The 25741-nt window shown below is 48.2% G+C and overlaps 1 protein-coding gene across 2 annotated transcripts in view; it reads left to right on the forward strand.

The window, feature by feature from the left end:
* Positions 1–800: 800 nt before the first annotated feature.
* mcoln3b (mucolipin TRP cation channel 3b) overlaps positions 801–25741 on the forward strand; it is a 71403-nt gene continuing 46462 nt past the window's right edge. For both annotated transcript variants that reach the window (XM_072510315.1, XM_072510316.1), the window contains exons 1-4: positions 801–894; positions 6964–7190; positions 11532–11708; positions 22070–22223. In XM_072510315.1, the coding sequence (XP_072366416.1) occupies positions 6966–7190; positions 11532–11708; positions 22070–22223 (556 nt within the window). In that variant the 5' untranslated portion in view covers positions 801–894; positions 6964–6965. The remainder of the gene's footprint in view (positions 895–6963; positions 7191–11531; positions 11709–22069; positions 22224–25741) is intronic.

Below are 25741 nucleotides of genomic sequence, written 5' to 3' on the forward strand. Positions count from 1 at the left end.
TGCTGCAATTTGATCTTTGTCTATATTAAACTCCTCAGTAAATGCAACCAACCTAAGTTGCTCTTATCACCGGTGTGTTAATGCCGATTCAAAACAACAGACATACATATGAAAGGGAACTGATTGAACTGCCCGAGTTTGTGCAGCCATCTTTTCCCCTCTCTTGTGGGGAATTTTAAATGCAGCAGCCGTTAACTAGCAGTAAATAGATGTCCTATATTCAGTAGTGGAAGGAAGCCAGGAAAATGAAGACAGGATGCAACAGCAGGTGGCTTGAATTTATATAGCATCTTTAATAGCCATCCGATCTCCCAAAGTGTTTTACAGCTAAAGAGGTTCTGTCACTGTTGTAATGCAGGAAACTCAGCAGCCAATATGAGCACAGAAAGATCCCACAAACATCAATACGATAATGACCAGCTCCTCTGGTTGAGTGATAAATATCCAGGGTGAACTCCCCTTGCCCTTCTTTGAGATAGTGCCCTGGGGAACTTTGCATCTACTCCAGAGTGCAGGGGGCGAAAGACAAGCACCTCTGACAGTGCAGCACTCTCCAGTGGGCTACGAGTCTCAACTCAACACATACTGACCCAAAAGACTTATGCAAGTGAATAAGAGTCGATGCGAATTGTTCCAGAATGCTTGCTCTGGCTGCTAATGTGCATTCTCCAGCAATTTAAATCTTCCACTTTTTGGATTGGGAGGGTAATTCAATCCATCAGCACCCCCCCCCCCGGGCCGGCGGTTCTTGATTGGCGGTCAGACACGATGACGTCTGCCGAATTAATTGCGGCTGGTCCGGAGAGCTCACCCTGAGCTCAAAACAGAAGATGCAGCGCTGAATCAAGTAGGGTCCCACTTGTGTGCAATTAACACCTCGCCGCTGCACAGAAGGTGAGTCCTTATTCTGCGGGCAATTAGCTGCAAGGAAAGGTCCCTCCTTAATCGCAAGGCGATGTTGTCACTGCAAAAATCTCTAAAGTATGGAAGCCAGCTATAAAATTCAATGGGGTAGTTTTGTATCGGTGTCAATATCAATGAGATGGAAACCTCAATAAGCGATACCGCGGTGTGTGAAATGCAATGTTTGTCTGTCTGTCCACCAACCCCTGACAGAGCACAAGGTCAGTTGTTCATAACTCACCGTGACTACTTTGCCTACCAGGAAATAATTGATCCAGAAATAAGGTTGAATACATTATTTTACCCTGACTTAAATATAACCTCCCTGCTCCCCCGGAAGACAGGATGTGTCATTGTAATGGGACAGTTACAGTATATTTCGACCAACATTACTGATCTGATGTTTGAATTAATTCTCGTTTTGTTTAAAAAAAACCTGCTCGTTTTGGTCAACTAGGTCGATTTTCTTGTAACTCTGTCCTTGAAACCAGTTTCCTGGAGTCTTATAATTTTTTCTGTTCACAAAACAGAGGCAAGGACCTTAAATTTGAATGTAAGCTCACTCCTATCATGTGCCTCTACGTGATGCATGTTTTGGCATTTGCATGCTTGCTCAAACCTTTAGGAAGTCGGAAGTGAATTCCAGTTTTCAAATGTGCGCAGCTCTGGAAGGTGAAATATTTAGTTATGTTTGGTACTCTTGGGTGACATTCTTATTTTTGGCCTTTTACTTATGACCAAAATAAGCTTTTGACTTGAAGTTGGTGGTGTAAATGATCCTGGGGATCGGCAATACATAACTGCCTTTTATTTAATTGGTCATTATAGTTTGTTGGAATTTGTCTTTCCATTAAGCTTCTTCCCAAAAGTGTCGATTTGTTTCCATGGTTCATTTGGTGGCAGAACCCTGCTCCTGGGCCTGACGAAGCTTGGGGCCCAGGCAGCGGGCGACCGAGGGGGTTATCCGACCCGATTGCTTGCCCCTCGTCCGCGGCTTCATTGGAGGTCAGGTGTCCCCGAAGAGGGAGCATGCGGTGTCCACGGGCACACTCGAGGCCTTCGGTGCTCGGTGGGCACCACCGCAGGGGTTGGACCGCTTTTATCGACCCCCCCCCCCCCAGTTTCCACATTTTGATTTAATGTTGTTAAAGTTTCCGTTTCTCTTTGGGCTTGCGCACCTTTTAGGAGAGGCCCCTTTATTTATACCTTTGTTCTTCTGTTTAGTTGATTGGCCCAACAACGAATTGTTGGTGCCAATGGTGCCTCAGCCCATGTGACAATAATTCATCTGTTAGTCTTGACAGCGAGTGGAAGCAGGACTGAGCTCTCCTGCAATGTCCATATGTGCATTCCCATCAGAGTCACTCGGTTGACAAATAGGAAATGGCTGGTTTTTGATTTGTTGCCTTAAGGAGAACAGACCACCTGCAAATCTTTCCTTTGACCTGTGCACGGCCTCTGATGTGACTGAGCTCTGTGCCTCACTGTGTGGTTATGCTGGCACTGTATAAAACATTGGTTGGGCCACAGCTAGAGTATTGTGTGCAGTTCTGGAATCCACATTATAGGAGGGGTGTGATAGCACTGGACAGGGTGCAGAGGAGATTCACCAGGATGTTGCCTGGGCTGGAGAGTGTTAGTTTTGAACAGAGATTGGATAGACTGTGATTGTTTTCCTTGGAGCAGAGGAGACTGAGATGTATAAAATTATGAGGGTCATAGATGATACTAAGAATCTTTATTCGTGTCACAAGTAGGCTTACATTAACCCTGTAATGAAGTTACTGTGAAAATCCCCTTGTCGCCACATTCCGGTGCCTGTTCGGGTACACGGAGGGAGAATTCAGAATGTCCAATTCACCTAATGAGCATGTCTTCGGGACTTGTGGAAGGATACCGGAGCACCCGGAGGAAACCCACGCAGACACTGGGAGAACGTGCAGGCTCCACACAGACAGTGACCCAAGCCAGGAATCGAGCCCGGGTCCCTGCCGCTGTCATGCAACAGTGCTAACCACTGTGCTAACGTGCCACCCAGACAGAGTCAGAGTAAGAAATGTCTTCACCCAGAGAGTGGAGAGCCTGTGGAATTCGTTACAGGAAGTAGTTGAGTCCAAAACATTGTATGGTTTCAAGAAGCAGTTAGATATAGCACTTCGAGAGAAGGGGATCAAAGGATATGGGGGAGAGTGGGATTCGGCTATTGAGTTGGGTGATCAGCCATGATCATAATTAATGGAGGATCAGGCTCGAAGGGCTGAATGGCTTCCCCTGCCCGTACATTTTCTATGTTTTCTTTTCTCTTGTCCTGAGCACCTTGGAATCCATGACAGCTGATTGTCTGGTGCCAAGTGGTGAACGATATTGAACATTCTTCAGTTGCAAGTTGGGAAGATTATAGCTAACTTGTGCGACTCTGACCAGAAACGTTCTGCCTTGGGTATTGATTCGGCCAACCTCTCCCACTGGTTACTCAAAGTGAAGCAGAAGTTGGGAATGGCCCAGTCAGCCCCCTTGATCCTGTTCCGTCAAATTCAGTGAGATTGCAGCTGACCGGTTTATCTTCATATACCTGCCTTTCTCTACATTTCTTTCTTTTATTTGTCATTCATTCATGGGATCACTAGCAGGCCTCGAGGGTGGTGGTGAGCTGCTGCCAGGAACCACTACCATTCATGTGTTGTTGGGGAGGGAGTTCCAGGATTTCTGACCCAGCGACGGTGAAGGAAAGTTTCAAGTCAATATGGTGTGTGGCTTGGAGTTTGTAGGTGGTGGTGTTAGAACACAGAACATAGAACAATACAGCGCAGTACAGGCCCTTCGGCCCACGATGTTGCACCGAAACAAAAGCCATCTAACCTACACTATACCATTATCATCCATATGTTTATCCAATAAACTTTTAAATGCCCTCCATGTTGGCGAGTTCACTACTGTAGCAGGTAGGGCATTCCACGGCCTCACTACTCTTTGCGTAAAGAACCTACCCCTGACCTCTGTCCGATATCTATTACCCCTCAGTTTAAGGCTATGTCCCCTCGTGCTAGCCATTTCCATCCGCGGGAGAAGGCTCTCACTGTCCACCCTATCTAACCCTCTGATCATTTTGTATGCCTCTATTAAGTCTCCTCTTAACCTTCTTCTCTCTAACGAAAACAACCTCAAGTCCATCAGCCTTTCCTCATAAAATTTTCCCTCCATACCAGGCAACGTCCTGGTAAATCTCCTCTGCACCCGTTCCAAAGCCTCCACGTCCTTCCTATAATGCGGTGACCAGAACTGTACGCAATACTCCAAATGCGGCCGTACCAGAGTTCTGTACAGCTGCAACATGACCTCCTGACTCCGGAACTCAATCCCTCTACCAATAAAGGCCAACACTCCATAGGCCTTCTTCACCACCCTATCAACCTGGGTGGCAACTTTCAGGGATCTATGTACATGGACACCTAGATCCCTCTGCTCATCCACACTTTCAAGAACTTTTCCATTAGCCAAATATTCCACATTCCTGTTATTCCTTCCAAAGTGAATCACCTCACACTTCTCTACATTAAACTCCATTTGCCACCTCTCAGCCCAGCACTGCAGCTTATCTATATCCCTCTGTAACCTGCTACATCCTTCCACACTATCGACAACACCACCGACTTTAGTATCGTCTGCAAATTTACTCACCCACCCTTCTGCGCCTTCCTCTAGGTCATTGATAAAAATGACAAACAGCAACGGCCCCAGAACAGATCCTTGTGGTACTCCACTTGTGACTGTACTCCATTCTGAACATTTCCCATCAACCACCACCCTCTGTCTTCTTTCAGCTAGCCAATTTCTGATCCACATCTCTAAATCACCCTCAATCCCCAGCCTCCGTATTTTCTGCAATAGCCTAGCGTGGGGAACCTTATCAAACGCTTTGCTGAAATCCATATACACCACATCAACTGCTCTACCCTCGTCTACCTGTTCAGTCACCTTCTCAAAGAACTCGATAAGGTTTGTGAGGCATGACCTACCCTTCACAAAGCCATGCTGACTATCCCTGATCATATTATTCCTATCTAGATGATTATAAATCTTGTCTCTTATAATCCCCTCCAAGATTTTACCCACTACAGACGTGAGGCTCACCGGTCTATAGTTGCCGGGGTTGTCTCTGCTCCCCTTTTTGAACAAAGGGACCACATTTGCTATCCTCCAGTCCTCTGGCACTATTCCTGTATCCAATGATGACACAGATCCAATGCTACCAACACGGTTGTAGATGGTACAACTCTGTTTTATTATTCTGTGTAATAACAATAACTTTTGGCTGTGGTTCGTACTTCACCAGCGAACCTGTGGACCCAGCCCTAGCACTATCTTAGAGAGGCACTCAGCACATGGTGTATGCCTGAGTGGCGCGCTGTGAGCTCTGTGCCCTGAGCTGTCTCCTGCTGGAATGAGCGGGAACTGTGGTGTTCCCTATTTTATAGTGCGTGTGCTCTCACTGGTGATTGGCTGTGATGTTGCGTGTGTGTTGATTGGTCTGTTGATCTGTCCATCAGTGTGTGTGTGTGTGATTGCACCATGGTATGTTAATATGGACATCATGACACAACTGAGATGTTATTTTAACGAAAGCAAAACACTGCAGATGCTGGAAATCTAAAATAAAAACAGAAAACGCTCACATAACCCAGCAGCTCAAGTAGCAGTTATAGAACCACAGAATCCCTACAGCGCAGAAGCAGGCCATTCGGCCTATCGAGTCTGTACCGGCCCTCTAAAGAGCACCTTACCCAGATCCATTCCTCAGCTGTTTTTTTTTGTGTGAAAATAAGCTGATTATAGCTTTGTATTGATACCAATATGGAACGGTGACATTTCAAAAAATAAATTTAAGAGTGCCCAATTCATTTTTTCCAATTCATTTTTTCCAATTAAGGGGCAATTTAGCGTGGCCAATGCACCTACCCTGCACATCTTTGGGTTGTGGGGGCGAATCCCACGCAAACACTGGGAGAATGTGCAAACTCCACACGGACAGTGACCCAGAGCCAGGATCGAACCTGGCACCTTGACGCCGTGAGGCAATGGGGCTAACCCACTGCGCCACCGTGCCGCCCTATTTCCTTATTGTTTAATGGTCAGTGTGATATGTGGAATGTTACGTAGTTGATTTTCAAATCTTTGTTACCGTTGACCCTTTTAATAAACAAAATATTTCCCGTAACCCCATTTAGCTTTTCGACACTTGAGGGACAATTTATCATGGCCAATTCACCTAACCGGCACATCTTTGGACTATGGGAGGAAACCGGAGCAACCGGGGAGAATGTGCAAACTCCACAGACGGTCACCCAAGGTTGGAATCCAACCCAGGTCCCTGGCGCTGTGAGACCCCAGTGCTAAACACTGTGCCAGTTGTGGGAAGTGAAACTGTTAACGTTTCCGATTTAATGAACTTTCATCAGAGCTGGGATGACTTGGAGAGGTGAAGAGGCAGGGGCAAGGAGAGAAAATAAGGTTTGTAATGGGCTGGAGGAAGGAATGCTTAAATGACCGTTCCAAAGAAGGGTCATAGAATTTACAGTGTAGAAGGAGGCCATTCAGCCCATCGAGTCTGCACCGGCTCTTGGAAAGAGCACCCTACTTAAACCCATACCTCCACTCTGTCCCCGTAACCCAGTAACCGCATCTAACCTAAGGGCAATTTAGGCATGGCCAATCCACCTAACCTGCACATCTTTGGACTGTGGGAGGAAACCGGAGCACCCGGAGGAAACCCACGCAGAAACTGGGAGAACGTGCAGATTCTTCGTGACCCAAGGGGTATCGACCTGGGACCCTGGTGTTGTGAAGCCATAGTGCTACCCACTATGCTACCGTGCTGCCCACATTGGAGTCGAAACGTCTGCCTCCTCACAAGCTGTCAGGCCTGCTGTGTTTTTTTTTTTTCCCCAGCATTTTCTGTGGCTTTTTTCCAGTATTTTCTGTGTTTTTTCCAGCATTTTCTCTGTTTATAACTTGTGGCAAAAAGGGGGATGGTGAAGAGCCATTATGTTTCTTCATATCCAGATATGGAGAGTCCAGAGCTGATCATCAATAGCAGTTGTGGAGCGCCAGGAGATGTTCGGTCACTTATGAGGAATGGTGGTTTTGTACATGACCCAACAGTTGCTGATCAACTCCGAAGAAAGCTCAAGTTCTTCTTCATGAATCCGTGTGAAAAATTCCAAGCTCGTGGTCGCAAACCATGGAAACTGGGAGTGCAGATCCTAAAATTAGCGATGGTTACTCTCCAGGTAAGGTCCTTTGTTTTTAAGAATGTGATTTATGCCTACAAATAACCACCTATAACGTACCAAACTGGATCAACGTTTCCTGGGTCTGAATGAGTTTTGTTAAAGAAAAGCTTCTGGGCGTTGAATTTCCATTTGAAATGGCTTCAGCTGAGACGAGGAATGTAACATTTCCACCACACAAGTGTCAGACTGTGACCGTTGTGACAAAATCTAACCATTTTCTCTGCCCCCACCCCTCCCACATTATGTTCAATGGTTTCACATTTCACATTGCTGACCCCCCCCCCCCCCCAAACACACACCCCCACACCCCCAGAACAAGCTGGGAGTTACCTGTGACCAGAAACTGAACTGGTCTATCCATAGAAATACTTGCAGTGGCTACAAGAATGGATCTGAGACTGGGGATTCTGAGGTTAATGACTCTGCAAAGCCTGTCCACCAACAAGGCACAGTCAGGAATGTGATGGAACACTTTCCATTTGCTGCATGTGTGTGGCTCCCAACAAATCCCATACCAGCCTCCCCGAACAGGCGCCGGACTAGGGGCTTTTCACTAACTTCATTTCAAGCCTACTTGTGACAATAAGCGATTTTCATTTCATTTCATTTCCATTTCATTTTCAAAACCCGATGCTTGACACTGTCCAGAACCGCACATCACGGGAACCCTCTGCATATTACTGTGCTTTTCACTGTGTACCGGATCAAAATCCTAAAACTTCCCTAAGAGTGTACCTGCACCACACTTTTGAAAACAAAGGTAGCTTTAAGGTATTTATATTTGTATTGGTAAACATGAGAAATCTTGTAGAAAATAATTAGTGGTCTCAATTCCTTCAGTTTTTATTTTTAAAAATGTTTTTTTTTCAGCCAGGTTTCCATCCTGGGACCTTCCCGTCCAGTTATCGTAGATCATAGAATTTACAGTGCAGAAGGAGGCTATTCAGCCCATCGAGCCTGCACTGGCGCTTGGAAAGAGCACCCTCCCCAAGCCCACAACACCACCCTATCCCCATAACCCAGTAACCCCACTCAACACTAAGGGCAATTTATCATGGCCAATCCACCTAACCTGCACATCTTTGGACTGGGGGAGGAAACCGGAGCACCCGGAGGAAACCCACGCAGACACGGGGAGAACGTGCAGACTCCGCACAGACAGTGGCCCAAGCCGGGAATCGAACCTGGGACCCTGGAGCTGTGAAGCAACTGTGCTAGCCAATATGCTACCGTGCTGCCCTTGGAACATAAACTCAGCACGGACTGCAGCAGTTCATGAAGGCAGCCCACTTACCATCACCACCACCACTACCACCTTCTTGTGGACAATTGTTTGAAAGTGTATTAGTTCACAGTATATCACAGGTGTTGCTGGCTAGGCCCATGCCTTATCACCCTTGAAGATGATGGTGGGAGAGACGGTTAATAAATCCTGGCTTTGGCAGCAATGCTCATATCTCAGGAATGAATTTTTGCAAAAATGTTTAATAGCCGAGCAGTGAAGGATGGGGTTGCACAGATAACTGGGGCAGTATTGCTATGGCAACATGCATTCTCTCTTCCTCGGGCTGCATCGGTCATGTGTCACTGTGCCCTTGTGAAACCCCAGTCCTTCAGTTCAATGATACTATCTCTCCATCTGGTCTCCTACCTGTCTACCCTGTTTTCCATCCTTTTTATACTGTTACTTCTAGCCAGATGCCCAAAGTATTTCAACTTTCTGTCTGTCCACCACTGACAACAATCGATCTTGTGTTTTCAACTCCCACCTGTTGTAAAACCCACTCATTTACTGACGGGGTGGATGCTGAAAGGGAGGCCTCCCCTTGTGGGAGGGGCTTGAAATGGGGCATACAGTTTCAGAAAAAGAGGCCGCCTATTTAAGACGGCGATGAAAATTGTTTTTATGGCGGGTCCTGAGCCTTTGGAGCTCCCCTTCCCCGGAGAATGGTGGAGGCAGGGCCACGGTAAATAGATCTCGACAAATAAGGGTATAGGAGGTAGGCAAGAGAGTGGATGTAAGACCACAATCTTGTTGTATGGGCTGAGTGGCCGACTGCTCCCAATTCTAATTCTTATCTATGTTCGTATTTTCACCCCGAACAGCCCTTGGAAACATCGAAGTTCAAACAAACTTTTTTTCCTGTCTGCTGTCTTTGTAAGCCAACGTTCTGCACTATGTGGCAATGGGAAACACAAACGTTTTAATAATAGTAATAATAATCGTTTATTGTCACAAGTAGACTTCAATGAAGTTACTGTGAAAACTCCCCAAGTTTTATAACTTGGGAGATGCACAGCAAGCAAACACGCCCGAATCCTCATCTAATTCGTGCCACTTGAACGCAATGAGATAATTAATATACTATCTTATTTCCCCCCCCCCCCCCCCCCCCCAACACCAACCTGCCAAGTCATGTTAGGTTTCCCGCATTGGACAGGGATCTGTTCTGTGGATCATTGCCTGTTCGTAAATTGAGGAATTTTCACTTTTTTAAAAAAAAAAGTCCCATTTTTGCATCAACGTCCGTGGTATTTATGGAATACCAGTCTACAATAATGTCCAGTGTCATTAAGACTTAGGAGCAGGACCCCGTGAGGCTGCTCCACCATTCGATAAGATCATACAAGAATGATCCCTGGAATGAAGAGCTTGTCGTATGAGGAACGGTTGAGGACTCTGGGTCTGTACTCGTTGGAGTTTAGAAGGATGAGGGGGGATCTTATTGAAACTTACAGGATACTGCGAGGCCTGAATAGAGTGACGTGGAGAGGGCAGCACGGTAGCACAGTGGTTAGCACAATTGCTTCACAGCTCCAGGGTCCCAGGTTCGATTCCGGCTTGGGTCACTGTCTGTGCGGAGTCTGCACGTCCTCCCCGTGTCTGCGTGGGTTTCCTCCGGGTGCTCTGGTTTCCTCCCACAGTCCAAAGATGTGCAGGTTAGGTGGATTGGCCGTGATAAATTGCCCTTAGTGTCCAAAATTGCCCTTGGTGTTGGGTGGGGTTACTGGGTTATGGAGATCGGGTGGAGGTGTTGACCTTCGGTAGGGTGCTCTTTCCAAGAGCCGGTGCAGACTTGATGGGTCGAATGGCCTCCTTCTGCACTGTAAATTCTATGATATTTCTACTTGTAGGAAAAACTAGAACCAGAGGGCACAATCTGCGACTAAAGGGACGATCCTTTAAAACAGAGATGAGGAGGAATTTCTTCAGCCAGAGGGTGGTGAATCTGTGGAACACTTTACCGCAGAAGGCTGTGGAGGCCAAATCACTGAGTGTCTTTTAAATTAAAAAAGTTTTAAAAATAAATTTAGAGTACCCAATTATTTGTTTTCCAATTAAGGGGCAATTTAGCGTGGCCAATTCACCTAACCTACACATCTTTGGGTTGTGGGGGTGAAACCCACACAGACATGGGGAGAATGTGCAAACTCCACACGGACAGTGACCCAGGGCCGGGATTCAAACTCGGGTTCTGGGTGCCGTAAGCTGCAGTGCTAACCACTACGCCACATGCTGCCCACTGAGTATCTTTAAGACAGAGATGGATAGGTTCTTGATTTGAGAAGGGGATCGGGGGTTATGGGGAGAAGGCAGGAGAATGGGGATGAGAAAAATATCAGCCAGGATTGAATGACGGAGCAGACTCGATGGGTCGAGTGGCCTAATTCTGCTCCTGTGTCTCATAGTCATATGACCGATCTGGTTATGGTCTCCAACTCCATTGTACTCATTGGAGTTTAGAAGGATGGGGCTGTTTAGCACAGGGCTAAATCGCTGGCTTTGAAAGCCGACCAAGGCAGACCAGCAGCACGGTTCAATTCCCGTAACAGCCTCCCCGAACAGGCGCCGGAATGTGGCAACTAGGGGCTTTTCACAGTAACTTCATTGAAGCCTACTCGTGACAATAAGCGATTTTCATTTCATTTCATTTCCCCGTCGTCCGCGAATCCATTGCCTGTCAAAGATCCATCTAACTCAGCCTTGAATGATTTCAATGACCCAGCTCCTCCCTTCACTGGATAATTGGGGAAGAGAATTGCACAGACAAACAACCCCCCCCCCCCTCCACAAAAGTGCAAACTGACCAATAGATAAGGCCAGGGATGACGTTTGACTAAGCTGGCACTGGGTCAGGCAGAAAGCCTGCCTGCCACAATTCCACCAGAAATCCTGGCCTTAGTGTCTTATTACTCAATAACATCGCTAAAAATCAGTCCATAACTGTACACATTGCAGTGGAATATAGAGAAATGTTTCCTTGAAAATAAATGATAACTTTCCTTCATCTGTCAGTCACTTCATTGTAATGCAATTGTTTTTCTGTTTCTTTTCAGTTAGTTCTGTTTGGGCTGAGCAATCAGATGGTTGTGCTTTTTAAGGAGGAGAACACGATAGCTTTTAAACATCTCTTTATTAAAAACTATGTGGATACAACTGATAATGCCGATAATGATTTTGCAATCTATACACAAAGTGAAGTCTATGAGTATCTCAATTTTATAATTAGTCAGGTAAGTGAATCATTAATCTCACGTTCCCTCGCTAACCGTCCTGCTACACCGAGTTCGATCTTTAGTCTGTCAGTCACTGCGTATTTTGAAATATACATCACGCACGTGACTCGTTTTTTTTTCTTCCAGCGGATTATTTCCTTGAGATGTTATTTTAAGAAATCCTTTTTTGAAAAAGCAAGTTACCAAATAAGAATCACGCAAGTGGGTTAATTTGAAGCAAGGTTTCGAGAGGCAGGGTAGAGTATTGTAGCTTTCTCTGAAAGCTAAGGTAATCGGTAACACTCTACTCTCCAGAGGCTGGGGTACACGTTCTTGAGAGAGTGCTGCAGTGTCCGAGGTGCTGTCTTTTAAAAGGCACGTTGCCTTCTCTGGGAGATGGTGTCCAGAGCAACATTTAACCCTCCACTAACACATATCAGCTCGGTTAACCCCTTGGAGCCTGCCGTGTGCGATTTAACAGCTCCCTTGAATATAGCCATGACAATACTCCACTTGACTTGCAATTCCTCGGAACGTCTTCTGCTCATGTTAGGAATTGTAGATAAAATACTAATTTTTTTTTTGTCTACATGTCATTGTTAGTACATGTAAAATCTATGTTATGTTTCTTACAGATGTTTGGGGAAAATAATTGCAAAAACCTTTCAATTCAACTTCTAAACTAGGCTGTTTTAACCTTTCCCTTCCTTGAGAGCTTATTTCCAATTTACTGGTGCAATGCATCCAGGTTTGATAATGCGTTTGGTGGCGTTTTCCTGATCTATAATGGATGAGTGGAAATTTGGACTCTGATAGTGTCTTGTAACAGTAGCTGCTATGGAGAAACTCTCTCCTTTTTTCAGTGTCTCCGGGTTGGACTTCGCTAAAATGTGCACCTCCTGTTTTGTAAATTAGCATCGCATGCCGAGCATCTATTAACAGCTGTAAACTTCCGTGACCGGTGCAAGTGGCTTTTAAATGGATAAAGTGATTTATGGAGGGCGCGCCATATTTTGTGGGTAATATTTAAATTGTCCTCCTTTCCGGCTACAGAACAGGAAGGCAGCAGCAGCTGTGAGCACAACCTGTAGCTAGGAAGTGTAACTCAGTAACCCCACTCAACCTTTTTGGACACTTAAGGGCAATTTATCATGGCCAATCCACCTAACCTGCACAACTTTGAACTGTGGGAGAAAACCAGAGCGCACACGGGGAGAAGGTGCAGACTCTGCGCAGACAGTGACCCAAGCCGGGAATCGACCCTTGCACTGTGAAGCAACAGTGCTAACCACTGTGCACTGTGTTGCCCAGGTGTTGTTGGGTGGAGTGAGGGTCGGGTCCTACAAGTTGTCCGTAGGGGACCAGGTCGGAGATCCCTGCTAGGCTGGGAGGGGTGGGGGGGGGGTTGGAATTTGTGTATGTGAAGTATTGAAGATATCGTTATTCTTGTGTGCACCCATTGTGGGGCAGCCCACAGCTGCAGCCAGAAGTGAGTGACTGAGTGTAGCATCAAGGAGCCCGAGCTAAACTATAGTCAATGGGCATCCGGGGGGAAACTCTGCTGGTTGGAGTCATACCCGGCACAAAGGATAATGGTTGGAGGTCAAGCATCTCAGCTCCAGGACATCACTGCAGGAGTTCCTAGGGGTAGTGTCCTCGGCCAACCATCTTCAGCTATATCCAGGCTTAAGTAGCAAGTTACATTCGCAGCACACGAGTGTCAGGCTCTTCCAAGAGAGGATCCATCCATTGCTCTTTGTCATTCAGTGGCATTACCATCACTGAATCCCCCACTGTCAACATCCTGGGGTTACCATTGATCAGAAACTGAAACATTATACTGTGGCTACCAGGGCCAGTCAAAGGCTAGGAATCCTACAGCGAGTAACTCACTTCCTGAACCCCTAAATCCTGTCCACCATCTACAAGGCACAAGTCAAGGAGTGTGATGGAACACTCTCCACTTGCCTGGATGAGCGCAGCTCCAACAACACTAAAGAAGCTCGACACCATCCAGGACAAAGCAGCCCCGCTTGATTGCTCCCCCTTCCACAAACATTCAAACCATCCACCACCGACGAACAGTGGCAGCCGTGTGCACCATCTACAAGATTCTCTGCAGTAACTCACCAAGGTTCCTTGGACTACACCTTCCAAACCAATGACCACTACCATCTAGCAAGACGAGCAGCAGATACCTGGGAACCCCACCACCTGGAGGTTCCCCTCCAAGTCACTTACCATCGTGACTTGGAAATATATCGCCGTTCCTTCACTGTCGCTGGGCAACATTCCAGAAGTCCCTCCTAACAGCACTGTGTGTGTCCTATACCTCAAGGACTGCAGCGGTTCAAGAAGGAAGCTCACCACCACCTTCAGAAGGGCAACTAGGGATGGGCAATAAATGCTGCTCTAACCAGCGACGCCCACATCCCGTAAATGAATATTTCTTTAAGGAGTCTTTCTGTCCTCCAAAACCCCCAGGACAGAGCCTTGCTGCAGCCTACTGCTTAACTCCATTTCAGCTCAAATCACAATGGGTTCTATGTTTTCAATGAACATTGAAGTCGTCTTCTCGACATTTTTATATACTTGGTTGTTTACATTCCATTTCACACCCATTGACGGAGACAAGCTTCCAGCTTGACATTTGAAGGCTATCTGAAAGGAGGGATTAGCCTCGTTAGTGGTGATAGCACTTGACGGTCCCTGAACTCTAGTATCTCCTTTTAAAAGATCAGGTGCCCTGTCTGGGAGAAATTGCTCTCGACTGGATGTCCTGCAGCATTTGATAACTGAACTACAGACATCAGCACTGCAGAGACAGCTGGTAACGTTCATACATCAAAGAGCAGACGTTCAACTCTTGAGGGCCCCCTCGCCATCGAAGGGTTGCTATCTGGATGAGCAGAAAAGAGCTGAACGCGGCCTCCTGGATGTTGCTGGCAGTGGCCTGGGGTCTCTGACTGGTAGTGGGTGTGCAGAGCGAAGGTTGCCAGCACAAAGTGGCTCGCTGGACGGTCCTCCCGAGAGAAGACAGGACTGTCATTGTTGAAAGCGGGGAGGGTTGCAACACGGAACACCCCCCCCCCCCCCCCCCGCCCTGTCAGACTTAAAAGGTGTAGTGTGAGCACTGGCAGCTCAGGAGGTTCATAGTGTGGTTGCATGACAGCAATAACTGGCAGCTCAGGAGGTTCATAGTGTGGTTGCATGACAGCAATAAGATGCCTGGTTATCCAAGGCTGGGTATCTCCCGACTCTGTTAGATCCTGTGTCCCCTCGCAGTCCAGCCAGTCGGGCAACTCCAAGCCCTGGGCCACCACTCTCCGCTGCATCACACTCCCAAGTCTGGGGCAGGGCTGAGGGTCGCGGGTCAGGCAACTTGCATGGTTGTCGAGGGTGTTGGGCACAGTGGGTGGTCAGCTGCCAGGATCAGGTGGACAAGGGGCTGTGAGGAGGGTTGGGGAGATTGAGGATCCCGGGATGGACGACCTGACTGACTGTCAGTCTCTTGCCTCCGCATCCTTCCAGATAAAAGCTAAATTTTGGGATTGATCCAGCTGAGATGATTGTCATCCTGATAGTTGTAGCCGATAGCCACGGTGTGCGTCCAGGCCGATGCAGGCTGTAGTCTGGACGAAGCGACAATGAGGGGTTCCACTCCCTGAATGTTCAAATCGTGTGTGAACACCACCTCCGAATGATATGTGTGCGCATGTTTTCCTGGAAGCGTGCATGACCTACATCCTGGGGCAGAGGGAAGGAGGGACATGCAGCTTCACCTGAGGAGGAGGACCATAGAATCCATAGAATCACTAGTGGAGAAGGAGGCCATGCAGCACATCGAGTCTGCCCTGACCCTCTGAAAGCCCACTCCTCTGCAAACCCGTAACCCCACCTAACAGTTGGACATGTAAGGGCCAATTTAGCATAGCGTATTCACCTAACCTACACATCTTTGGACTATGGGAGAAACCCGGAGGAAACCCACGCAGACATGGGAGAACGTGCAAACTCCACGCAGTCACCCAAGGCTGGAATCGAAACCGGGTCCCTGGCCCTGTGAGGCAGCAGTGCTAACCACTGTGGCACCCAGGAGGACGCGGAGGACTAGCTTACAGACAACCCGGAGGATCAGCAAAGGCAAGGGTCCAAAATGCCAAGAGGACCGGGTAGGTCCTCATAGCTTCCAGAATCGCATGACAGGAGATTCTGTGCAACATACTCGCCCCCGCATCTTTTCTGATGACCCTATTCCACCCCAATCCGGCCGCCCTATTGTTGGTTAGCACTGCCTCACAGGGCCAGGGACCTGGTTTTGGTTCCAAACTTGGGTAACTACATGAGCTTCCTCCGGGTGCTCCGGTTTCCTTCCATAGTCCAAAGATGTGCAGGGTTAGGTGTATTGGCCGTGCTAAATTGCCCTTAGTGTCCAGGGAATGGCAGGTTATGTGGGGTCACAGAAATAGCCGAGGGACTGGCCTGGGTGGGGTGCTCTTTCAGAGGGTCGGTGCAGACTCGATGGGCCAAATGGCCTCCTTCTGCACTGTAAGAATGATCTATTGCCGTGGAGCGTTATGTTGTGCCTGTCCTCTTACAATTCAAAGGTATTCCCTTCCAGAAGAGCTTTGTTCCAAAAGATATTGGGAATTCTAAGATCAGTTAGTGATACAAGATTCCATGGCAGGCAGTGCTGAGAGAGCTTAGTCAGACCTGGGTGAACTTAGAGATGTACATTGTTGCTCTTTTTAGCCTTAGTTTATTAGCTCTGATTATGTCACCTTTGCTCACGAGTCGCCAGGTATCTTTCTGATACCGCCACGTGGTTCAAGCTCAAGTTATGATTAATAAGTCAGCACACCGCTTAGTAAGATTGAAATCAACGGTCACTTATATGCAACAATTAATGCTTACACAATAATCCTACTATCTATATCGAAACCTACCACTACTGGCCAATACTTAACTTTAGGAAGGGCCCACCAGGTCAGGGAAACAAATGGCTTATCGAATCGGATCTGGCCTGCGGGATTCAAAAAAGCTGTTACGGGTCGATGGCTAGGAGTCCTTATCGGGTAGCGATCGCTGGAGTCAGACTTGCGGTTCTTTGCTGAAGGTTCTTGCGAAGGCTGCGAGCAGGTGAAGAAGGGGGTGAGAGCGAGAGATCTGAACTTGGCCCCTCACTTTATAGGGCCCAGGGGCTTCCCGCCTCTCGGGGCGGCCCTTGACCCTGAGTCCCAAGTGATTGGACTTGTTCCCAATCACTGGGTTCGATATGTCCAATAACGGGGCGATTCCTTGATCGTTCACCTGTCTTGGTCTCGGCCACTGCAGGCGCCGACAGGTCTGGCCCGGCATTCAATTGCTAATATGTCGCAACTGTTCCCGGGGATAGCCGATTAAACTGCAGATGTCTGGGTTGCTGTGCTGCTAATAGTCTTGAGTATCGATCTGGGCTGACTTCCCCAGAGCCGAATGCGCTATTCTGTCTGCAGCTGTCCGTTTGTGTCCTGTTGGCTGCTTTTCCCATCAGCCTTTTCGGTTAGCCATTTTAAATCGGGCTTCGGCCAAATTAATAGGGAATCAGCCATTTTAGGTGGCTACAACATGTACTACAGGAGGCAGTGTTGACGGAAATCAGACAAAATGGAGCATATTGAGGCAATGTTGCTTGATAATACAAGAAGGAAAGAGTTCAAAATAGGCCAAAGTCTCATAGCCATTAAAGATGAGTTAGTCCTTTACCAATAAATTCAGCAAAATATATCGGTTAGGATTATATTCATTGGAGCTTAGAGTGAGAGGGGATATTCTAACTTAAACATTCTAACAGCATTGGACGGGGTAGATTCAGAAAGAATGTTCCTGACGGTGAGGGAGTCCAGAACGAGGGGTCACGGTTTGAGGACAAGGGGTAAACCTTTTAGGACTGAGATGAGGAGAAATTTCTTCACCCAGAGAGTGGTGAATTTGTGGAATTCACTACCACAGAAAGTAGTTGAGGCCAAAATGTGGGGAGAAGGCGGTATCAAGAGTGGTGAATTTGATGACCAGCCGTGATGATAAAAGGCGAAGCAGGCTCGATGGGCCGAATGGCGGCCTCCTTGCTTCTATTTTCTATGTATGTATGAACAGCATAATCTGGGACACATGAAGCAGAAGATGATGCAGCTGAAGCTATCACGTGTAACTCCCATAGATTGAACATGCTAGATCAGGTAGAGACCATACTGAGGGTAACCATATTTTGGATATGGTTCACTGAACTGGTAGGATAGAAAAGGTCAGATAGTTTGGGTTATCTTACTGAGTAAAGAGAGATGAAAAATACCAACAATGTTCCCGATGGTGGGGGAGTCCAGAACTAGGGGTCATAGTTTAAGGACAAGGGATTAAACCCCCCACCCCCCATCATCCCGGATGTTAATTGTGGGGGATTCAGCGATGGTAATGCCATTGAGCGTGAGGGGGGAGATGGTTGGACTCTTGCGAACATCCCCACGTCTGACCTTGTGCTGGACGGAAGGTCATTGATGAAGTAGCTGAAGATGGTTGGGCCGAGGACACCACACTGAACTCCTGCAGTGATGTCCTGCAGCTGAGATGATTGACCTCCAACAACCGCAACCATCTTCCTTTGTGCCAGGTATGGCTCTACCAGCGGAGAGTTTTCCCCCTGATTCCCATTGAACAGTTTTGATGGGGCTCCTCAATCAAATGCTTCCTTTGATACCCGGGGCAGTCATTCTTGAGTCCGTTTGCACTGCGGCTGTAATGTGGTCAGGAGTTGAATGGCCCTGATGGAACCCAAACTGAGCATCCGTGAGCAGGTTGTTATTGAGTAAGCGCCACTTGATAGCACTGTAAACAATCCCTTCCATTACTTCACTGATGATCGTGGGGCAATAATTGGCAGGGTTGGATTTGTCCTTTGATGTGACCATCAATTCACGCGACACAGAGTGGATGTAAACTGTGGCTTTAATCGACTAGAACAGTGCCTGCCTGCGACTGCTCTGCTAGTGAGAGCCTACAGGGCTACTGCTCTTTATACCTCCCCTCAAGGGGCGGAGCCAGGGGCAGAGCCCACAGGGCACCAACATGATACATTCTATGTAATATCGTACAATGGCCCATAGGTGGAGCCCACATGGGCAACAGCATGATAGTGTAATACATGGTGAATGGTTAATACAATACGTTCACCACAGCCTGCTTATTTAAAAATAAATTTAGAGTACCCAATTCATTTTTTCCAATTAAGGGGCAATTTAGCGTGGCCAATCCACCTACCCTGCACATCTCTGGGTTGTGGGGGCAAAACCCATGCAGACACTGGGAGAATGTACAAACTCCACACGGACAGTGACCCAGAGTCGGGATCGAACCTGGGACCTCGGTGCCGTGAGGCAGTATGGCTAACCCACTGCGCCACTGTGCCGCCCCGGATTTATCCTGCTTTTGTGGACAGGACATACCTAGGCAATTTTCCCAAATTGCCGGGCACGTGCCAGTGTTGCTGTACTGGGACAGCTTGGCTCAGGGCACAGCTAGTTCTGGGGCACAAGTCTTCAGTACTATTGACGGAATATTGTTGGGGCCTTTTGCAGTATCCAGTATCCTCCAGATACAGTTGCTATCGCGTGGAGTGAATCGTATTGGCTGAAGACTGACATCTGTGATGCTGGGGACCTCTGAAGGAGGCTGAGATGCATCATCCACTCCGTACTTCTGGCTGAAGGCGGTTCAAGTGCTTCAGCCTTGCCTTTGGCACTGATGTGCTTGGCTTCCCCACCCATCGTTTGAGATGGGGGATATTTGCAGAACCCTCTTGTTTTATAGTCTAGGACAATTCACGACTGGATATGGCCGGTCAGCAGGGCTTGGGAGATGATCCGTTTGTTGTGGTATTATTTAGTTTGTCCTTCACCTTGCTGTTTGCCACACAAGTAGTCCTGTGTTGTAGCTTCACCAGGTTGATGCCTCATTTTTGGTTAAGCCTGATGTTGGACCTGGTATGCCCTCCTTGATCCCCTGGCTTAATGGTAGGGTTGGGGTCATGCCGAGCTATGAGGTTACAGATGTGGTTTCTGCTGCTGCTGTTGGCCCCCCGCGCCTCATGGATGCCCAGTTTTGAATTGCTGGAACTATTCGATGCCTATCCCATTTAGCGCAGTGGTAGTGCCACACAACCCGATATCGTTGATGCGGAGTTGACCTCTACAAGGACTGCTTGGTCACTACTACCAATGCTGTCCTGGATGGTTTCATCTGTGACCGTTGCGTTGAGGATGACATCAAGGTAAACTTTTTAAAATCTCCAACAACAATGAAAGGCTGTCAGAACGACATGCCACGCTTGTAATCATTAGTGTTTAGCAGCAGTGAACATTTATCAGCCGCTTTTAAATAACGTTTGGACTGAAATAGACCAGCCCCATCCTTCCTGAGGCAGGCTTGATGTTTTTTACAATACAAATGCATTTTTCAAAGCTAATGGTGGAGTGATGCAACCAGGATGTTCACACCCGGCCGCACATTTGTCCTCGTTGAAAGTTGCTGCCTGATTAGTTAGGTGGATTGGCCATGATAAATTGCCCTTGGTGTCCAAAATTGCCCTTGGTGTTGGGCAGGGTTGCTGGGTTATGGGGATAGGGTGGAGGTGTTGACCTTGGGTAGGGTGCTCTTTCCAAGAGCCGGTGCTGACCCGATGGGCCGAATGGCCTCCTTTTGCACTGTAAATTCCTGTAAATTCTATGATCTATGATAGTGTGCATATACCGGTGAGTGCTGTTAGCCTCCACAGCTGAATGTGTTTGTTTTTTAAATCCAGAAACTAGTGTAAAGGGCCCCAAAAGAAATAAAGTTTGATAAAAGTCAAAATGATAAGGTTGGTCATTGGGATAATGTTGGTTGTAGAACATTGTCTGTTAAAGTAGTCTTTATTAAATCTAAATCTATATACAGCAAGGATACAGGCACGGAGCAATCGCCATCTTTGGTCTTAACATTTCCCTTGCCAAAAAACACACAAATGTAGGTCTGGCTTATGTGCCTTCTTACATCATTGTGGGCGGTAATGTACTCAAACAGTCTCACATTAACCCTGAATGTGCCAGACTTTTCTATTGATCATAGAGTTTGGACACGGGAAAATACAAGGAGAGACCAAGATTAAAAGCTCTAAATTGGGAAAAGACTAATTTACGAAACTGAGATGATTTGGCGTAAGTGAACTGGAAACCGCTGTGCTGTCTTGAGCAGTGCAAGGAGGAGTATGTTCCCACAAAAAAGGAGTGGCGCTTGAGACCCCCTACTGGGATGTCAAAAGAGCCGACAGAGTAGGATCAGGTTAAAAGGGCAGCTTCTGCCAGTTGGTGAGAGCTCACTACAAGTGAACGCCTCTCCAGTAAAGTTCTTGGGATAGAAACAGCTATTAAGTGAAAAACATTTATTCGAACTGCATGATCTTTTAAAAATTGATCTTTTATTGGTTCTTCCTAGCAGACTCCCTCTGCTGGTACATGTGTATGGTTTCTTCAAGTGGACAAAATGCACAACACAATTTTCAGTGCAAGACATCCATGTCAGTACCTCTATCGGGTCACCCCTCAACCTCCTTTTCCAGAAGCGTTCCAGCCTGTTCATCCTTGAAGAATAATATCCTCTCCATCTGATATCATTCTTTTAATTTTTTGCACCTTCTCCAACAATCTCTTTTAATGATATAGGGATGAGAACTCTGCAGAATACACCAAGTGTAGTCTAAACACTGCTTTTGAAAAAAGCTTTCTGAGCATTGCAGCGCAAGTTATACCCTTGGTCAAAGAGAGGATGTTTTTGATGTTCAGCGGAATAGTGGAGGATACATTCAGTTCAGGAAATTTGAGCAGTGCTTCCCAACATTTTCCTGATGTGGTGCCATTTTGATGCCTTGGACCTCTTGTGGCTCCGGGGGTGGGAGGTGTTGGGAGAAAATTGTTTCGACTCGAGGGGATTTTCTTATGCCTACCTTATTTATTTGCCTCCCAGGTTCTGGCCATTAGACCTTGCTCACCATTAGAAAAAAAAAACCGAGGAATTAAAGTGGTCCTGCTGCTGTTACTACCCAGTCTGAGCACCAGAGTTAACATTTCCGCCTCTGAGCGCGTGACCCTAAAATCTCATCTCTCAACACCTCCTGGGGGTCAGGACTCCAGCTGTGAATCCTTAATTTGGAGCTAATTTCTTAATCGGGAGAAAATCTGCATTGGCTCCTCCTCTTATTACCCCAACCATTGTCACATGATTAAGACATTGGAGATGTTTTGAATTTAGCTTGAATGTATCCTCTTGCAGTATAATGCCGATAATTTCTAAATTTTGCTTTTGCTTTCCAGTATGTGCAACTGCGTAAGATTTCTGTTGGCAATCACGCCTATGAGAGGAAGGGGATGGACTTAACACCGTTGACTGTGTGTCAGTATTTTTATAAGTGGGGGAGTGTCAACCCTGGGAATGAAACCTTTAACATTGACCCAAAGATTGAGACAGGTAGGTGTGATTGTATCATCCGGTGAAGACTGACATGCCTGATAATTGGGACCACATTTTGCATTATGGACACAAGGGATCAGGTGTTTGGGCCGGGAAGGTAAAGTTGAGGTAGAAGATCAGCCATGACACATTAGCTTATGAAGTATGACACATGGGCAGCACAAGTGGATAGCACTGTGGTTTCACAGCGTCAGGGTCCCAGGTTCGATTCCGCGCTGGGTCACTGTCTGTGCGCTGGGTCACTGTCTGTGCGCTGGGTCACTGTCTGTGCGCTGGGTCACTGTCTGTGCGCTGGGTCACTGTCTGTGCGCTGGGTCACTGTCTGTGCGCTGGGTCACTGTCTGTGCGCTGGGTCACTGTCTGTGCGCTGGGTCACTGTCTGTGCGCTGGGTCACTGTCTGTGCGCTGGGTCACTGTCTGTGCGCTGGGTCACTGTCTGTGCGCTGGGTCACTGTCTGTGCGCTGGGTCACTGTCTGTGCGCTGGGTCACTGTCTGTGCGCTGGGTCACTGTCTGTGCGCTGGGTCACTGTCTGTGCGCTGGGTCACTGTCTGTGCGCTGGGTCACTGTCTGTGCGCTGGGTCACTGTCTGTGCGCTGGGTCACTGTCTGTGCGCTGGGTCACTGTCTGTGCGCTGGGTCACTGTCTGTGCGCTGGGTCACTGTCTGTGCGCTGGGTCACTGTCTGTGCGCTGGGTCACTGTCTGTGCGCTGGGTCACTGTCTGTGCGCTGGGTCACTGTCTGTGCGCTGGGTCACTGTCTGTGCGCTGGGTCACTGTCTGTGCGCTGGGTCACTGTCTGTGCGCTGGGTCACTGTCTGTGCGCTGGGTCACTGTCTGTGCGCTGGGTCACTGTCTGTGCGCTGGGTCACTGTCTGTGCGGAGTCTGCACATTCTCCCCGTGTGCGCGTGGGTTTCCTCCGGGTGCTCCGGTTTCCTCCCACAGTCCAAAGACGTGCAGGTTAGGTGGATTGGCCAAGATCAATTGCCCTTAGTGACCAAAAAGGTGAGGAGGGGTTATTGGGTTTCGGGGATAGGGGGGAAGTGAGGGCTTAAGTGGATCGGTGCAGACTCGATGGGCCGAATGGCCTCCTGCACTGTTTTCTCGGGGCAGGCGAAGACCATTCGACCCCTCGAGCCACTCCGTAAGATCATGGCTGAGCTGATTGTGGACTCCAGTCCACAGTGGAATGCTCCGGTCTTGTCCGTAGCGGGACCCATCGCGAGCAAGAACGGACAAATATGGCATTCCAACCAAAATTCCATTTCACTTTCCTTTGCGCCGGAAAATCCCAGCCGTGAAGGAGGACAGCCAAATTTGACCTTGTCATCTCATCTAATCTATCTCTGCCTTAAAAATATTTGCTGATTCTGCCTCCACTGCTGGCTGGGGTATAGAATTCCAAAGATCCAGCCCTCCGAGTAAACATTTCTTCTCCTATCCACCTTAAATCGGCAACCGCTTATTTTCTTAACTGTGCCCCCCCCCCCCCCCCCTCCCTCGGTTCTCGTTGCCCCCACAAAGGGAAACACCCTTTCCTCTCGCCCTGCCGGGATCTTGTGTTCAATAAGATCACCTCTCAACTTCCCAAACTCCAGTGGACATGAGCCTAACCTGTCTACTTTCCTTGGTCAGACACCCTAGCCCAGCCCTGCCCAGGTATCAGTCGAGTGACGCTCCGTGGCGAAAGGTTGCTGTTGGTAGTTTACTGCGAGTTTCCACTTTGGAAGGAAGAATAGGCAATGAGAGAGAGATTGCCGAACTCTGTTGTAGCAGGATCCAGGTACATCAATCACACATCTCGGGTACAGCAAGTGATTATGAAGGCAAAGGGAATGTTTATTGCAAGGGGAGTGGCATAATAAAGTAGGGATGTTTTGCTGCAGTTACACAGGGCCTTGGTGAGACCTCGGGTGGAATTTTGAGCCCGCATTAGCAGCAAGAAATGAAATGAATGAAAAATTAAAATTGTTTATTGTCACAAGTAGGCTTCAATGAAGTTACTGTGAAAAGCCCCTCGTCGCCACATTCCGGCACCTGTTCGGGGAGGCTGGTACGGGAATTGAACCGTGCTGCTGGCCTGCCTTGGTCTGCTTTAAAAGCCAGCTATTTAGCCCAGTGTGCTAAACCAGCCCCTTTTGATGCGTTTCCTGACTTTCCACACCCCTCGCCGGTCACATGATTAGGCTCCCACCCAGGAAAGTCAGGAACCCTCCATTACATGCACGATTTAGGCAAGCCCTCCTGCCAGGACCCCCCCCCCCCCCCCCCCAAGCCACTGAATTTTCATTGTGTGTCAAATGAGAACCCGGCAAAGGAGAGGTGAGCATTCTGGTCGGTATCGCCCTCCAGGGTGTCTATTGCAGAGGGAGCACCAGAGAGGAGGCGGGGAACCCAGAAAGGTGCCACCCAGGGCCGGGGGTCAATCTCGGGAGGGGGTTGCGAGATTGGGGCCGCTCCTGGGCCTTAGCGGGCCCTTGATGTCTGTGCGCCTCTCGGTGTAAAGGGGTCTGACAGCTGCTATGCGGGCAGCGCTTCCCGTGTCATCATTGCTGTGTCTGTGGTGACATCACAGTCCTTGGGTGGGGTCCTGACCCTTGACGAGTCAGTTGTGCCAATTTAGTCAATATTGCAATGTATGAGTGTGCCACTCATTGACACCCAATAGTTAACCCTTTGGGAGGTTAGCCACCAAGCATTGATCTCGAAGGCTAATACTCACCTCTCCATAACAGACGTGACATCGATGCTTCCCCAATTCAATGCGTGAGGGTGAATGCGTTCATCAGGCACCCTGTTCAGGACATCACAGACGGCAGTGTCTCGTTCCCCTATGAGATTTGAACGCAGGTTCATTGAATGTACTCAGCTGCCCTTACTCCTTACTCTTGGGTGGGGGGTGGGGGGGGTTCACCCGGCCCACTGAAATTCTCCAGGATGGAGATGTTTCATTCAGTTGGGAGGAATTGGCCATTGTGTAAGCGAGGAGGGAGTGGGAGTCAACGGAAAGGCACTCGCGCATCGGGGGATGTGCATGGGTAAATGTCCCAGATTCTGAGGGCTGTGGTCCGAGCATTGTCAGCACTACTTGTTGCTCACTTTTTAGTTTTGCCTTTTAGTATTTTGGTTCGGGAGAATCATGGAGCCCGTCGAGCTGGCGGTTTGCTGCGACATCATCGTGCGGCTGCACGCGGATAGGGCCAGCGTCCTGCAGAGGAGGTGGAGGCAGGGCTCGTTGATGTACTAGGTGCAGGGCCACAGACTGAGGGCGCTTGGAGGAGGCACCACCAGCCACGGGCCTACCATTGGAGAGCATCGTAACTCCAAATGTCAGAGGCCCAGTGCCGGAGGTGGCTGCGAGGGATAATGGGCCACCTGTGCCAGGTGAAGCAGGAGTGGACTGGGACCATATGGACTGGGAGGTCACCCATTGCCTGTGGCCCTGAAAGTTACAGCTGCGTTGGACTTGTGTGTAGGTGGCTCATATTTCAGGGCTTGCACGGGAGACCTATGAGG

Source organism: Scyliorhinus torazame, chromosome 7, assembly GCF_047496885.1.
Source record: "Scyliorhinus torazame isolate Kashiwa2021f chromosome 7, sScyTor2.1, whole genome shotgun sequence".
Classification (NCBI taxonomy): Eukaryota; Metazoa; Chordata; class Chondrichthyes; order Carcharhiniformes; family Scyliorhinidae; genus Scyliorhinus; species Scyliorhinus torazame.